At 37.1% G+C, this 16460-nt stretch overlaps 1 protein-coding gene across 2 annotated transcripts in view; it reads right to left on the minus strand.

The window, feature by feature from the left end:
* Nucleotides 1-11460: 11460 nt before the first annotated feature.
* The window catches only part of LOC135215518 (uncharacterized), a 42089-nt gene continuing 37089 nt past the window's right edge, over nt 11461-16460 (minus strand). For both annotated transcript variants that reach the window (XM_064250338.1, XM_064250337.1), the window contains 3 exons: nt 16239-16321; nt 14108-14308; nt 11461-13504 (listed from right to left, as the gene is read on the minus strand). In XM_064250338.1, coding sequence (XP_064106408.1) covers nt 13406-13504; nt 14108-14308; nt 16239-16321 — 383 coding nt within the window. In that variant the 3' untranslated portion in view covers nt 11461-13405. The remainder of the gene's footprint in view (nt 13505-14107; nt 14309-16238; nt 16322-16460) is intronic.

Here is a 16460-nt window from a genome sequence, read left to right on the forward strand (position 1 = left end):
TGCAACAGTTGCAGAGTCTGACTCTCTCAGACTTGTGATCCTATTGCCATAACAGCATAACTCATTTAGATATACGAAAAGCCTTTGTTAACAATAAAGAGGTAGGAATGGCATGTGGTGATCGGTGAATGAATAGTAATGCAAGATTGTAGTTCTTTCTAAAGTCACAAGGACTGCTAAGGAGTATATATGTTCAGGGAGGCATGGTCATTGGATCTTTGGCCTTTCCTTTAGAGGAGGGCTTAGAGACAAAAAAGATAAGATTTTCTTTGATAAGAATCTTGATTATGAAGAAGAAATACTTGGTCTGAATTTGTCTCGGGAGGGAGAGCAACTAATCAGCAAGGCAGAGAAAAGTAGCTCTTGCTGGATGAACTGAGCTGAAAGAGGGACATGTTAGAGCTCGGACTAGAATGGACGATGATGCGCTAGAACCAATAATTCATTGTTAATTAATTAATGAAGAGGCAGACAAATTTGTAGGTAGTCTTCATAAGTACCCCAACTGATCATTTCAGACCCGATCTGGCATCGTTTTTCGGGAATATCTTCAAGGCTACTAGTCAGACAGTTATGCCATTCTAACACAATGTTTGCAACACTGCCCTAATGTATAATGTTACAGAAATTTAGTCAAATTTTTATACATTAGAAGTTTACTCTTATGATTTTAAGTTGTCGTCAGTGAGAACCCACACGCCGGAGCAAAGGTTCAGATAATTCGACTTAACCCCCCTCCCCTTCATCAGTTCCCTCCTTCCCCAGCCAACAAACTCTCCTATCCACCCTTTAACACCCATCCTTCTATCACCTCTCCCCCCTCCCACTCCGTCCTCTTCCCCCTCAAATTCTCCCACCCCCGTCTCTCTCTCTCTCTCTCTCTCTCTCTCTCTCTCTCTCTCTCTCTCTCTCTCTCTAAATTGCACACAGGGATATATAAAGTTTTACACATAGTTATTCTCTAGTAATGAATCGATGGTTAATAGGCATAACTTTTTTGGCTCTGCTGACAGTTTTCAATACAGTATATGAGCAATATGTGCACTATAAATGTTCACTGGCGTGCGATCCCAGAAAGTGGTTTGTCAGTGGGTACTGAAGGTGTGCTACAATCACGCTACCCATGGGCAATTTGCTTACATGTGCAAATGGGTGCAAACATGTGATTGCACTCTTACTTTTTAATATGTTCCACCAAGAGAGGAAAGCTGGCGCACTGAAAATATTTTTTCACAGGTCATTATTACCCATAACTTTTTATGTATAGCCTTATGCAACAAATTACAGAGAAATGAAAATGTATAGTGAAATTATAATGATATTAATATCATGATAACTGTTTACGGACACCATCTAATTGTAAAATAATTTTGCCCATTGCGAACATCAAACAACAGGTGTAGAAAAATTATTATACATATACTTACACTTAGATCATAATTATAATTTCCCATGACCATAAATATAATTTTTCACGACAATTCTTAGGCAGCACAGTAGAATGATGTTGAACATCCTAGTGGAGCTCATTAGCAAAAACCACTCAACTCATTGTTGAGATATACACATTCGAGTTATAATGTGGGAAAATCATGCGATATAGTATTGTACAATGTATGTGTATTTATATTTTCCAGTGTGTTATGTAATTCAGAAGAGGGGATAAGTAGACTTATCTGAACCTTTGCTCAGGTGTTTGGGTTCTCACTGACTACAACTTGAAATCATATGAGTAAACTCCTGAAGTATATAAATTTGACTGACTCCTATAGCATTATAAATTACGGCGGGGCGTTGTAAACATTGTGTTAAAATGTAATAACTGTCCGACAAGTAGCCTTAAAGATATTTCCGTAGAACGATGCCACATCGGGGGGTCTGAAATGGTTAGTAGTTGACTAACACGATCTCATTGGCTCTTTTGGTTGATTTGGAAGGACTTGGTTTTTGGAAAAAGTTCGATGTAAACTTTACTTACTATCGTGTTACAAATCAAGGGACATTACTGTGCAATAGTATTTCTCCACAGTTGCCTCAGTCAGCCTGAAAGAACTTTATATTTGTGGCATATATATTTCTTTTGTAAATGGGTTTCATTTCTGTGAACAATATCCTGATAACACATTTATTGGACTTAAGATGCAATAATTGAGGCCCTTCACTGGTTGCCGTTACTGGCAGAGGAGGAGGTTTCTGAAAGCCTTCATGCATAGCTTGTGGTGAACAGTAAAGCTTTCCTAAGCAGTAGGTAATTAGGCAAGGTTTTCATTTAATCATGACTATGTATTGCTGTTAAGGCTTCTAGTTGCACATTATGAACACTTAGAATATTATTCATTGTCCTCTGCTGCTTTGGGTGGCCTTTTTTTATAATTATAATCGTAATTTATAGCCTTTACTTGTTCGTTGCATACCCTGAATCTTCCCCCACCGTTATTCCTACATTAAGGGGTCGGTTCCTGATGCGCCTTCGCCACTGCCTTCTATCATCAAGCATGGTTTATTGTTTGGCAAAAGGGGTTTTACGACCGCATGCCCTTGCTGTCATCAACCACAGTTATTGCCAGTGGGCTTAGCCTTTTACTAAAAAGTACGACTGTAAGGCAGCAGTTTCCACGGTTATTGGCGGTGGGCCTAGCCTTTTACTAAAAAGTAAGACTGTATTTTTACACCTCTAACACCGGATCTTTGCATACCCTGAATATCCCTCATTAATTGATACAGTTATCCACAAAGTTTACCAAATTATATGAACATTTTTACAAAGAATAAAAGCAAAATTATCTGAAAAATTTTACAAAGAATAAAAGCACAATTATCTGAAAATTTTTGCAAAAACTAAAAGCTAACCCTAGAATGATTTTACTTCTGGTTATTACAATCACTAAGCCTCTGTGTTTCAGGAAAGATGCCATATATAGTTAAAGATTGTTCAGATTATCTTAATTCTTGTCTCAGATTAAGCGGGTGGGTATCTTTGTTGGCTGCTGCTAACTTAATGGTTATAGAAGATTCAAATGAATAAGTCATTCATCGCAATCTTTTGATTAGACATTGATTAAGGTGTTTCTCAATGCCAATTCAAGAAAAACCTTAGTAGTATACTTGTTGCAAAAATATTTTCTTTTCTTATAACAAGGAAGATACTGTTGGAATTGCCTTGCCCTGTTAAAATGTCCTAAAATTGGTTAGGAGTATGTTTATACTCATAAGTATTGATATTGCCAATTTTTTCTTCAGATACCTGCTAAAATTTAGATTGCAACTTTGATGTCTGACATCTAGGAATTTCCCCTGGTGCGAAGTAGCTCAATATCATTTGTATTGATCATGAAAAGTTGCTGATATAAGATTCGCCAAGACAACATAAATCATAGAGTAATGAAATAATACATATCAGAGAGTGATATTGTGAATCCTATTTCCCAGTTATTATTGGATTGATATATTTCGATTGAAAGATGCCTTATCTCGTATGAAGCCCAAGGAGACCTATAGTTGCTCCCATTTCACATATCAGACGTTTACTGGGAGATACGGCGAGGTAAATAGATTCACCAAGAAAACACTATGATAGTAATCTGGAACCCATGCAGTGGGGTTAAAAAAAAAAAACAAAAAAAAAACATGCATAAATTTTGGTGCACGTAGATTTCCAGCCTCAATTTTTGGATCTAGATACATGTTATTCTTTCGTCAATAGCTCATTACGGAAAACTGTTAACCACCCAATGGGCACTGCACGGCTAGTGCACGGAGTGATTAAAGCTAGACAATTTGTAGTTAACTTTCCTTTTCTAGATACCACAGGGAAAGATGAAATTGCGTCCTTGAGATCAAGCCTATGATGCTTCGAGCAAGTAAAGCATAAAGGCTCTTTAAACAAAGGTTCGACTACTCACCAAATTTGTTCTTTATTAAAGGGGTGTTGAATAGATTCTATATTACACACAGGATTGGACCTGAGGTGTCTCCGTCCTTTCAACTCGGTATGTTTGGCCATTTTGGTTTTCTGAAGAAGCTATTTGTTCAGATGAACAGAAAGTATGCAGGATAGACTTGGTTTTCTAAAGGGATTTATGAGCAAAGATTGTCAATGTTACTGATTAACGTCTAGTCTTATTATGCCCTCTTAAAGTTTCTAAAAGGTTGAACTTGACCATTATATAAGAACTTTAAGATTCGACACTGGAATGTATAGGTATAGCTAACTAGTCCCATTCTTGGTAACAATGAATGAGACCAGATTTGTACAAACTTATCTGAATACTGCTTTAGAGACGGATAGTCATTAGCCTTTTTTAGAATAAATCTTGTACTCTAATTTCATAGGCTACGTCTTCGATCTGAGATATATAATAAAATACAAACCAAAAGTGCATGTTACTCCTTGTACAAATTATAATAGTATACGTTACTACAGATACATAGAAAATGAAAATACATTCGGTTGCCGAAGAAAATGTAAGATTTTTTTTAGTTGTACTGGCGCAGACTAAAATAAATAATGACCAAGCACCTATTTTCTTGATTTGCAGAAAATCGTACTTCGTTGCTGTAAGGTATCCAAAGGAACAGTAGTATCTCGTGGTACTTTTATAACGTAATTTCAAGAATACAACGCAAAACGTAATGTTTACAACACAAGTAGGCTATGGGTAGTTTTTTTTTCTTTTTATCAGCGTTATTTGTAAATTCTAGATTAAATCTAGGCAGTCATAACCAATTTTATTTAATAAGAACATGATAATCGTTTATTTAAAAATGATCGCCCTATTTTGTTAGATATTTCGCTATTTTCTGTAATCGTTTTTGAAAGTGAGCGCTTCTTTGCTGTGCTTGTTTGGTGTACTATTTAGATGCATACAAAAATTCTTTTAATTCTCCTATAACTGTTTTAAGTAAGTTTCAGATGCAGCCCTACTGTTATGAATGCTAACTTCCAATAACTACTTATCGAAGGTAGTTATAATCAGTATAACATGTCTTCATATTCAGGAGTGAACATTCTGAGCTCTCAGTCACATACACACGCATACACAGACGGTATATTAAGTGATAGTTCACTATTGCCGTCAAAAATGGCTGCAATATTCGGTAATAATGACTGAATTTCAAGGGATTACCTGAAATAAGGTACCTTGAGAAAGATGTTGCAACATTCAAGAACCCCCTCAGCGTCGTTCTTATGAGGTATGGGAACCTTCCAGTTAGAAATAAGTGAGGTAATGCATGGTTCAGCCCTAAAAGAAGAGGTTTCTGATGTTGATTCTGACAAATCTTATCAATAAGCCAGCAAATTTCCTACGATCAGTCGTTTTCTTTTAAAGATTTGGAAGTACAGATGTTTGTGAACAGTTTTATCCTCTCTCTCTCTCTCTCTCTCTCTCTCTCTCTCTCTCTCTATATATATATATATATATATATATATATATATATATATATATATATATATATATATACGTATATATATATATATATATATAGATATATATATATAAAATGAAGATTAACGCTTCACAATCGTTACTGCATCTCAATCATTTGCTCTAGACTATGGTGTGATAGTACAGAGTAAACAGTGTTAAGTATTGGGTAGCAGCAGTACATTGATACATAATACACAGGATGCTAACAGTTCACTGATTTATTACTGATATTTAATCTGCTTTTGATTCAGCATGTGAACGAAAAAGTGGTATCTCACACCACATGATTCAAGTGTGAGCACGTGGTTAGGGGATGACTTCATGACCTAGTCAGCCAAACTCAGATGTTGCCAGCAAAGGGTGGGCCACACAGGGTCACAGAAGGGGAGGTTGCACGTGATGTTATTCGTCAACTTCTGTAATGTGAACCATGAATTCCGAAGGCCAGTTATCAAGTTATTGAAGTATTTCCTGAAAGTCATGATCGTTGCTGTTTTTGGGATACCCCTTTGGTGGACTGGGAATTGGGAGTACCTCTTCATTTGGTCATAGTTGGAGAGTTCTTGCTGGAGGGGGTATATGATGTCCACCATGTTGGAATGAGTAATGGTCAGGTTTTGGGTGAAAGCTGAGTAGCCTGTAGTTTCTGCATTTTGAGTGGTGAAACACCTAGGGCTGGAGGCCCTTTGGTAAAGGTCCACCTGTTCAATCTCTAAGAAGGACTTTTGTGCAGTGGTTACTTTTTGGGGGCTAACAGTTAAACTTGGAGTATTCTTGGGGACCCTTTGTTTTCATATAATGGAGGACACCATGTTTGGCCGGTACCCTGGGAGTTTGATGAAGTTCTGCCTTGAAAATACTGGAAAGTTCCTCCAGGAGGTTGTGTAGGTCAGAAAGCCATGCCTACAAGATAGAGTGTTGCTGGGGCTCTGTGAAGAGTTGTGCCATTGGCGAGGAATGCGCATGAGGCATCAATGAGGAAAACCTACAAGCAATCTGAGGTGTCTAAGGAAATGGCAGCAACAAAATTCCATGGAGGATGTTTTGGTGACCATATGATGATATAGGGGTGCCTTGGCAATTGCAAATTGCAGTTGGTGTTGAGTATTTGTTTAAAGTCACCTTTTGACACTAGTATTACCGAACTGAAGATACCCATGTTCACCAAAAACCTCCCGCTGGAGGTGTTGGAGGCAACATAGAATCTGGTAGATAAGATGGCTGGAGGTGTAATGGTGGCCACCATTACTTCTTTTGATAACTACCCTGCTTATTGTTTTTTCTCCAACACCAACCAGAGTCACAGTTTATGGCCACTCCAAAATTATGATGACAGATACACAATAGTTCCAGCTTGGGACATGAAAACAGCTGGGGCACCCCTTCTATTGCAGTGTGTATGATTGCCTTTTGTGTGCCATTTGTTTGTTCATTGTCGTCATTTTCGTGATCTTTGGTGACGCATGTCTTTGGTAGTGTGTTGCAAAGCTTTGGTCACCTACTGGTGTACCTTCAGCATTTGGCAGATTGGCATGTATGCTAGTGGTGTAACAAAGTAGTCAAATTTCTTTGGCAAGGTTGACTTACTGTGGCTTGCCATCTGCATTAAGACCGGTCAATGTAAGGAGGGACTCAATATTATCCCAGAATGCTTTATTTGATTTGTCACCCAGTAGCATATTGACATCAAAGAGTTCATCCGGCAAGATGAACAACAGCAAGGAGTACTTCATCATTAAAAATTTGCCGAGTTCATCGTTGGGGATCCACAACCTTTACACATCCAATCAGCAAGTGATGTGGGGTAGTGTGTGTCTGGGATTGCTTGCTCTTAGGACATAGTTCACCTTTCTTGTAGACTTAAGACATGACAGTGGCAGATCTGTATCTCCACTCTTCAGAACCAGATAGATGATTCAGCTGTTGAGAAAGGGGATAGATATTTACTCTATGTTCTAAATGTCATCAGCCAACATCTCGTGTATGCTTGAGTCCTCACAGTATTATTTCTAAGTCATGAATTCAGCCATATTTAGTCCATTATTTACCAGTGTTTGGTGTGAGAACCACATTTTATATCCATTTTTCATAGATGTAATCCTTTATTACTTAAAGAGAGCTGGCCAGGACTTGAGAGATTCATTTTAGACCGTTAGTGGACATGTCTGTATTAAGTCCATTAGCCACCAGGGGTTTAGTATAAGTAACTAGCTTTTGTTTACCAGTTTGGAGGACAACCAAGAGCTTTTGAGGGAAAGTGTGCCAGAGCTAAATGTCGTAATTTGTGCTGTAGCGTTAGTTGCAGTTAAGTAGGAAATGGTTGGAAACCATGTTGTCTACCAGGTCTTTCTTCTAAGGGATTACCTACTAGTGTAACGGCAAGTTATACACAGGATGCCCTAAGTACACCGATTGATTGTCAAGATTTGACCTTCTTGTGATACAACATGCAGACGGAAAAGTGGCATCTCAGACTATGTGGTTCAAGTGTCACTCTTCCATTCTTTTCTGTAACCTTATTGGTACTTAGCCACTTCTCATGTTAATCTGCAAGAAGTGAAACATAGGACTATAATATATTTTCTGATATCATTCAAATTATTGGTGTAACTTTAAAAAAATATAATATATGGGAAGATATATAATTCTCCACGAAACATAAAATCAAACCAGAACTAGAGCAGTGAATCCACTGGTGGTGTTGAACTTTGCTGAAGTTACTGTTACTGATGAACTATCCGGTACTGCAAAGCGTACAGTGTAGGAGTTGAAGCTGTTTGTAAACAACCTTGAAATGATCGGTTGGATGTTTACAATACCATTATAATCGCCTTGTTTCATATGGACAGAAAGAGAGAGAGAGAGAGAGAGAGAGAGAGAGAGATTCGGGACAGACATAATCATGGAAGGACGCACGAGAGAGAGAGAAAGATTGAGAAAATATGTGGGGAGTATGCAGTCAGCGGCAATACTATTACTTATTTCAGTGTGAACCATAGCTCAATTGGAGAATTTCCAAAACCAGCCAAAAAAACAACCAACCCGCCAAATTGGATTTTTTACCCTCCAGATAAGAAAAAAGCAGCCAAATTTGGTGGGAAACCGCCAAATCTGGGAACTTGAATCAAGTTATACAGGTGACACACAAACATTCTTGATAGAGAGGGTGCTCTGTGACCCCGTAAACTGGGCTCAGGTGTGGCCAGCAGCATGCCAGCTGCACAGCAGTAACGCTTAATGCACCAGAACATAAATCTGGCCTAGAGTAGCAATTAAGTTTGACACATCTGTTTCAGCGTCAAAGGCGGATATTACATAACGATATTCGCCGAAAAACACTTTACACTAAGTAATACATACATATATAATATTAATCTATATATATATATATATCTATAATAATAATTCTATATATATTATACACACAAACACATATATTTGTGTGTATATACACACACACTATATATATATTAGATAGACAAAGGGAGAGAGAGAGAGAGAGAGAGAGAGAGAGAGAGAGAGAGAGAGAGGTTCGATTGTGTAAATGATCTGCAGGTGGATGTGCTCTGTTGAAAACCAATGTTGAACAAAGCATTGAATTAGGTAGTACTTGATTGCAACCACTAGGGCAGGGCACGAGGCAACTGCCTCATCCAGGAAGACGCGCTGAGGACGGATAGGCTTCAACAAATGTTGGGTTTAATAAAAGTTATTATTTCCTAAAATAAGGTGAATAAGTCGCAACATATAACTGATGAATAGACTCAGGAACCTCCGGTAATATCGAGAGAAATGGTTCACAAAAGCTTAATGCATTATGAATTTAATTCTGTTCTGCATTATGAATTAAACCTGTTATTATAATTATATTATCCATAATAATAACAACACTAGGGCATTGAAAACATCACTTAAAGAAAAAATAACATAACTTGTCATATGATAAAGCGACAGATGCGTTCCAGCAAAGATTTTGGGGTCAGCCTTTATTATTGGCGTTTATGGGAAATAAAGCAATTATATAATTGTATATATATGCAACGGAAAACTTTGTTAATTATCTTGGTAAATTTACAAAAAGAATTAAATATTTAATTGTATATTCGATGATTATTTACACTTGACCATTCAAGTTGCTTTAGCACCTCTCTCTCTCTCTCTCTCTCTCTCTCTCTCTCTCTCCTCTCTCTCTCTCTCTCTCTCTCTCTCTCTCTCTCTCTCTCTCTCTCTCTCTCTCTCTCTGAAATCAGTGGTCCTTAATATTTTTCTTTTAATTTTGATTTATAAATTGCATATGGATGGTAGTTCTTATAAAAACTACATGAACTGAGATTACAATCCTTTATTCATATGAACTACTATCAATATGCAATTCATATGAACTATTATCAATTTATAAAAAAAATCAAATTAATGCCGATTGCTCTAGAATCTAGAGCATTCAGCTTTCATTTGCTTTTTTTATATAGGGATATTAGACGAATTCGTCAAGTCTAGCATAAAGAGGGGTGGATGTGATCTTCCTCACTGAGAGCCAGTGTAAAATTCTTTAGTGTAGGTTTTTGAATTCATTAATCTCAAACGGTTACAAGATTTTTCTCATATTTACAGTCATTCAACTATTATGTTTTCTCCAGATATCCGTGTCAGTCCGCTGCGCAGTTTCGGAAGAATTTATTTCGATCGATAGAGTATTCATCTTATTTGGTTTATCCGCGGTAAGCAAGCCTCCATATCTCTAAATTTGATCCATGGCTGTTCCTCACTTATTAGGCATGGGTATTAAAACACCCAGGTTGTGGGGCATGTTCTGGCTGACCCATTAAGCCCCTTCCACACGAGGGAGAAATGCACGGCGGGCAGACATTATTACCAATTATGCAAATGGATGGCGATCATGTGTGTGGTCCAAATCATAGGTACACCCGCCTGTGACTACTGCCTGCCTTGGACGGTTTCATCTGGTAACACTGTTTAAAAGCGAGAGAATTACGGGCGAATCAGAGTGCCCGTCGTGTTTTTTTCTTGTCCTTCGTGTGGAAGGGGCTTTACTCCATGACCTTGCTTTACTATAGGATGCTTCCCGCTGGCCCACAGCCACAGGTTGCTTCAGCCCAGGAAACAGCCGGACTTTGATATTCAACTCTGGTTCGTTACGCAGCGTCGTATCTGGTTTCAGAGCAAAGCATTAGCTTGCTCTGAAACCGGATGTTAACCGGTTCGCAGGTGGGAGTTGGTATCCCTTCCGTAATGTTTTTCTCTACCGAATATAATTATGTCGTAGATTTTTTTTCTTTTTGAGTGATAAAATAATGGCGCTAGAGTAAGTTTAAAGTGGAATTTGTGGGGGTTTTCGAAGAATCACTTTTTTTTTTTTACACTCCATCCATTTAAACTGCCCCCAATTTCCACAGTGATTAATTTTTCTTTCTACTGTTTGTCGCGTAAGTCTGCCTTTTAAAGAAGTGTTTTTGTTGTCTGGGTTGACAATATTTCCCCCGGTAAGTTTCTCTTAATCTTGTCTATCTTCTTATCAATACTGAATCAGTTTATACTACTTCTCTTCCGGCAGCTTCTAAGGAATAAACAAAAATTATTCAAGGCCCTTTCCATTTACTTTTCTTCTAGTCTACTGTTCCTCCACCTCTTGGCGGCGTTATCAGGACTGGATTACAACTTTACATACAGGGTTTAATATTACTGCATTTGGAAATTTGAATTTCAAGCATGGTGTCATTGGGGTGCTGACTTCTCATTGGTTTGACGAGTTTCATTCTCTTGCTGGTGATCTGAATGGCAGCATGGGCGAATTCCTGGTAAGAGGAGTCTTTTGCCGCGGCTTGCGGGCATAATTAGACGTAGAAGATAGATCAGCCAAAAATGCACTCTTAAAATAAGATGATATATCATTCAGGTATGATCTGCATTGCTATCACTAGAGGAATTGCGCTATGATAATAACAATAGCACTAAAAAATTTTTCGTCATAACGTTTCTATGTATGAATTATATGGAAAGCAAAAGATAAAAATTATTCACGTCAACTTTTATTCAGAAGTAATTCTGAAAATAGAACATTTTTCAGACAAGAAGATGTAGAAAAAGTTTGTTGATTAATCTAATTTCTCCCCTGTTCAATGCCAGACGAGAATTAGAAAACTGAAAAAAACCATTAACCTGTTCGGAAAAAGTTCGTTGGTCACGATTAACAGATCTTAGACTAACTATTTTTCAAAATGACTGTTGATCGAGGGCTAAAATTGGGCTTACTTTTTAACAGATAAGAATAAGAACATTCGAAGTAGTGACTGCTTCGCTTATGGAAGATTAGGTGAAATTTATCAGGAGGCGATCTCAAAGACCATTTGTAAAAACCGGTTAGCGAATATTGACTCATGACAGAAGGGAACACAAATATAACAAGCTACAGGTAATCAATTAAACAAAGCAACATTTAGGACAATTCTAAATACTACCTTTCCCAGACATAAATATTACTGCTCTAGGTTCCAAAAAAGTAAAGATACAAAGGCCACTATAATTCTGAATACTATAATTCTGAATACAGTAACCTTAGGAGACATTACAGTCATTGTGAAATATATATAGGATACATCAGTATACGAATGTATACAAAATATAAACTAACCATTAGTGATTAGTCCTATTTTCTGCTACGTCAAACTACTGTGCATATACTCTCATAAGTCAAAATAGCTAAATATCTCTCCCTTACGTTATAAAGAAAATAATCTTAGCTTACAGTGAATCATTCAGGTAATTCAAATCAAGGGACGTATGAAAACATTGAAACTGTAATTACTTCGTGTATGAAGCGTCTTCCATATTTGTATTACTTCTGAACTCATCCAGCTGATGCATGGCGATAAACGCCTATGTAATTGTTTTGAGTTACCCTAACAATATTTGAAATAAATCGTTCTCTGTTATTAGATGTGTCCTCTATCTTCCTCGGCCTTTTTGGACGAATGATGTTGCTCAATCAATTTGGATATCCAATGCCTAAATGCTTTCTCGTTTTCATTTTTGTGCGTACAGATACATTAGGTTCATCTTCGTGCTCGACAATTCAGCAGTTGGTTTCCCCCAGAATTTTCTATCTTTTAGTCATGCTTTCTTTGACAGCAGAAATTTTAACGTCGTAAATCCGATGTGCTCTCATTTTCCTTTAACCTCATAATGACGGCAGAGGACAATTCCCATAAAGTATTTGGGAAACGGGTTGGGAATCGAAATGTTTCAGAGTTCTCCCCAAGGACCGATTAGACACATTCTTTTTAATGACGAACATCTTGAAATACCGTCAACAAGTTAATTAAAACGTGCGATCTTCATCGATGTCAGAGAGCCATGTGCCGTCTAAGGAAAATATCGCTAACGTTAGCTTTAAGCTTTTCAACCACTTAGTTTTAAGCGACACAATTATTCAGGACTACGCATTTCTTCCTATTTTATCATCATCATTAGGGTCACGAGCTGTAAAAGTTCACAAACGTATATTGATTCTCAATTGTCAAAGATGCTTCTACTTTAGCTTGCCATGACATCATCACCATTTTATAATCATACGAGAATTTAAATCAAAGTGAATGCTGTACTTGAACAAAACGTAGGTAATTAATCGAAAAAATAGCCTAACACTGAAGGCAGATCTCTTGATATCTTTCGCCGATGGAAGCCGCTGACTTGCTACTGGACTGTGGGAAAGTGAGAGAGAAAAATGCTTTGAATATGTCTAGATACCACTCGCCATATCACTAGGATCCTCAGTGACCATTTGCCTGTATCATCATATACTCCAATCTTTTGAATAAGATTTGACGTTATCGTGTGCCCTACAACACATCAGGGGACTTAAAGGTCCCAGGAAGGACACTCAGTGCCGCTCAGAAGGGGAACTTCGGTCATCTTTCAGGCATCCGGGCCAATGACATTTTCCAGGAGGGAGATGCGCCCTAGTAGTGGCCCGGTTTGGATTCGTAATACTTCTGACTCTCTGCGAAGCCACCCTCGTCCTTTAGAGCAATATGAACGTGTGCCTTGGCTCGCCGCATCTGCAACAGTAAAATGAAATCAACAAAAACAGGAAGCCGTAAGAAAATTTTAAGTGGAGATAAAACTAAGATTGATCAAGTGAAGAAAAATGAGATCAGTCATCACTAATCCATGGTCGTCAAAAAATCTCCAAGTTACATTGTTTAAAATTGCAGGAATTAAGAGTTTAAAATAATTTCTGTAACATAAACACGTGAATATTAATAAAAAAAAACTACAAACAATTGCACGCAAGAAAACGTTTGACTGTTGGAAGGTGTTAAGTGTGCATGTAGAAGTGTAACTTTATTTACGAGTGAATAGCAGGCAACATGTAAATGGCATGAAAATGCAAGAACTATGCTATTGAGATTTAATGCCTCTGTGCTTTAGGGATTTACACTACAGAATATATGTAATGATAATGAGATTGTTTGCATCATTGATTACTCGGGGGACAAGAAAAAAGTTGACACAGAATGGAAATGCACTATATTTACAAAAAATGGAATAGATGGTGAAATGTGCGAGTGTGTGTGCTCTCTTCCAAACTAAATATAATGCTAAAGTCACAATGTGATCTCCACCTCGTGCTCTAGTAGTTAACTCCTGGAATGTCTTACCTCGTAATAGAAAGCTCTGATCACTAGCAGGAAGTATGTTTCCAGGAAGATAATTGACCCAAAGACGACGAGGACAATAAAGAATCCTTTCCATAAACCGACAACAGCACTGATTCCCAGCAATCCAAGAGCAAGCAGCATCAAGACACTGATTGCAAGCACTTGCATGCCCATGAAGGGAATCAGGAGTCTGGTCATGTTCTGAAAGAATGGAAATACGTTATCATCTTTGGTACTAAATATATTAAAGGCGAGTTTCCCGGCTGTTTATTCACCTTTTTCAGTCTCTGAAGAAGGCCTTATATTAAGGAACACAAACTTAATATAGAGAGAACAGTAACAGCGTTAGCTTACCAAAAAGGCGAACACATTGATATATTCATTATATACTAAAGTTATGCATAAAAACCTAGAGTTCAAAAGCTTAAAAATAAACGCATTCATAGTTGCATAACGAATCACTGTTGGGTATATGATTAAACAATTTAGTTTGGCATATGAATTAACTGCAAACAAAAGTTACATAACTTATGTATGACAAACAAAACACACACAAATTTATACAGATATCAGTACAACTGGCCATTTCTCATTCGCAGGTTACTTCATTTAATTTCCTTTGCATTTGCTATCAAGAATTTCCAAAGTTCCTATTGTTATCAATAGAACTGAAACAAGAACAAAGTTCAGAACATTGCTATCAACAGAATTTAAACTAGAACTAAGTTCAGAACATTCCTATCAACAGAATTTATACAAGAACAAAGTTCAGAACATTCCTATAAACAGATTTTAAACAAGGACAAGGTTCAGAACATTCCTATCAACAGAATTTATACAAGAAAGTTCAGAACATTCCTATCAACAGAATTTAAACAAAAACAAAGTTCAGAACATTCCTATCAACAGAATTTAAACAAGAACTAAGTTCAGAACATTCTTATCAACAGAATTTAAACAAGAACAAGGTTCAGAACATTCCTATCAACAGAAATTAAACAAGAACAAAGTTCAGAACATTGCTATCAACAGAATTTAAACAAGAACTAAGTTCAGAACATTCTGACTCCAAACGTAGTTAATACTTGACAATGACTGCTTCCATTTTCTGGTTCATTTGAACAAATAAAAAATAGCTAATTTATTCCCTTTTGCACCCTGATTTCATTGGGAGTTCTGTTATACCTCCCTAGTGCGATAAGGATACTACAAATACGTGGTACTCTAGTTAACATTTCAACTAGTGAAAACTTCTTACCCTTAATTAAAGGATCAAATCTGATAAGTTATTTTTATACCATAAATATGGATTTATACTTCCAAAAATCTCTGACTTTGACCTTTGAATTTTAAAGGTTAAACTCTGCCATTAGACTGTATCAACGTGAAAATGCCACCACGAACATCTTGCCACCTAAGCAGCAATTAAACTAGTTAATATCTGCAACTCTGACCTTTGAAAGATACCTCCCAAAGGCCAAAAATCTAGAGAAGGCTACCTAATGAATTTATATACTAATTAAATAAATTCTTGCGATTCTGCAAAGTCACAGGTATGGGTGTAAATACACCCTCCCTTTTATTTAACTGGTGGAGTTTTAACTGGTGGAGAAAACTAGTTTTAGAACAGCCGAGTGTATCATTACACCATCAGTTCGGAACTGTGCTTCAGTTACCCTTCGCTTTTCATCCATTATGTAAAAAAAAAAAAAAAAAAAAAAAAAAATTACACTATCTGCATTCCTATATAATTATTTAACAGCTTTATAGTATATTAACTTTGGGAATGAGTTATATTTTCATCCTTTCCTGTGCGCATGCGCATTAATATGAAGAGAGGAATGGATTTTAACGAAAGCTCACGACTTGCTTCGGTGAAAACAATCTCAACTCACTTAAAATTTCTTACATAAAAATCTCGAGTCGCAAATATTTCTGAAACTCCATCGAATTTTGTGCTCTAGCCCACAAATGCACGCATGTAATGATATGAATTTTTGGTTTAAAAAGCAGCGTAACAAACTTGACGACTTGAAAGACCTCAGCGGAGGGTATGGTATAAATTGAGTAACACCGATTCGTAACCAGTCAAGTCACATTAAGACTTTCCGAAATGGTTTGCTTTCTTTACCTTTCTGATGCCATGAATGAGGAGACTGCTCAGAATGGTGACGACAATGTCAATGATGAACCGAGAGGCGATGAAGCCGATCACTGAAAAAGAAAACATAAATAACATAACGAAACGAGATTGTAACTGCCAGTTAGTGCTCGTAACAGTAGCAGTACTTACAGTAAGAATACTCTTGATTTGGGCAAAATAATACTCATTCATTCATAATACTCTCACACA

The sequence above is a fragment of the Macrobrachium nipponense genome, chromosome 5, assembly GCF_015104395.2.
Source record: "Macrobrachium nipponense isolate FS-2020 chromosome 5, ASM1510439v2, whole genome shotgun sequence".
NCBI lineage: Eukaryota > Metazoa > Arthropoda > Malacostraca > Decapoda > Palaemonidae > Macrobrachium > Macrobrachium nipponense.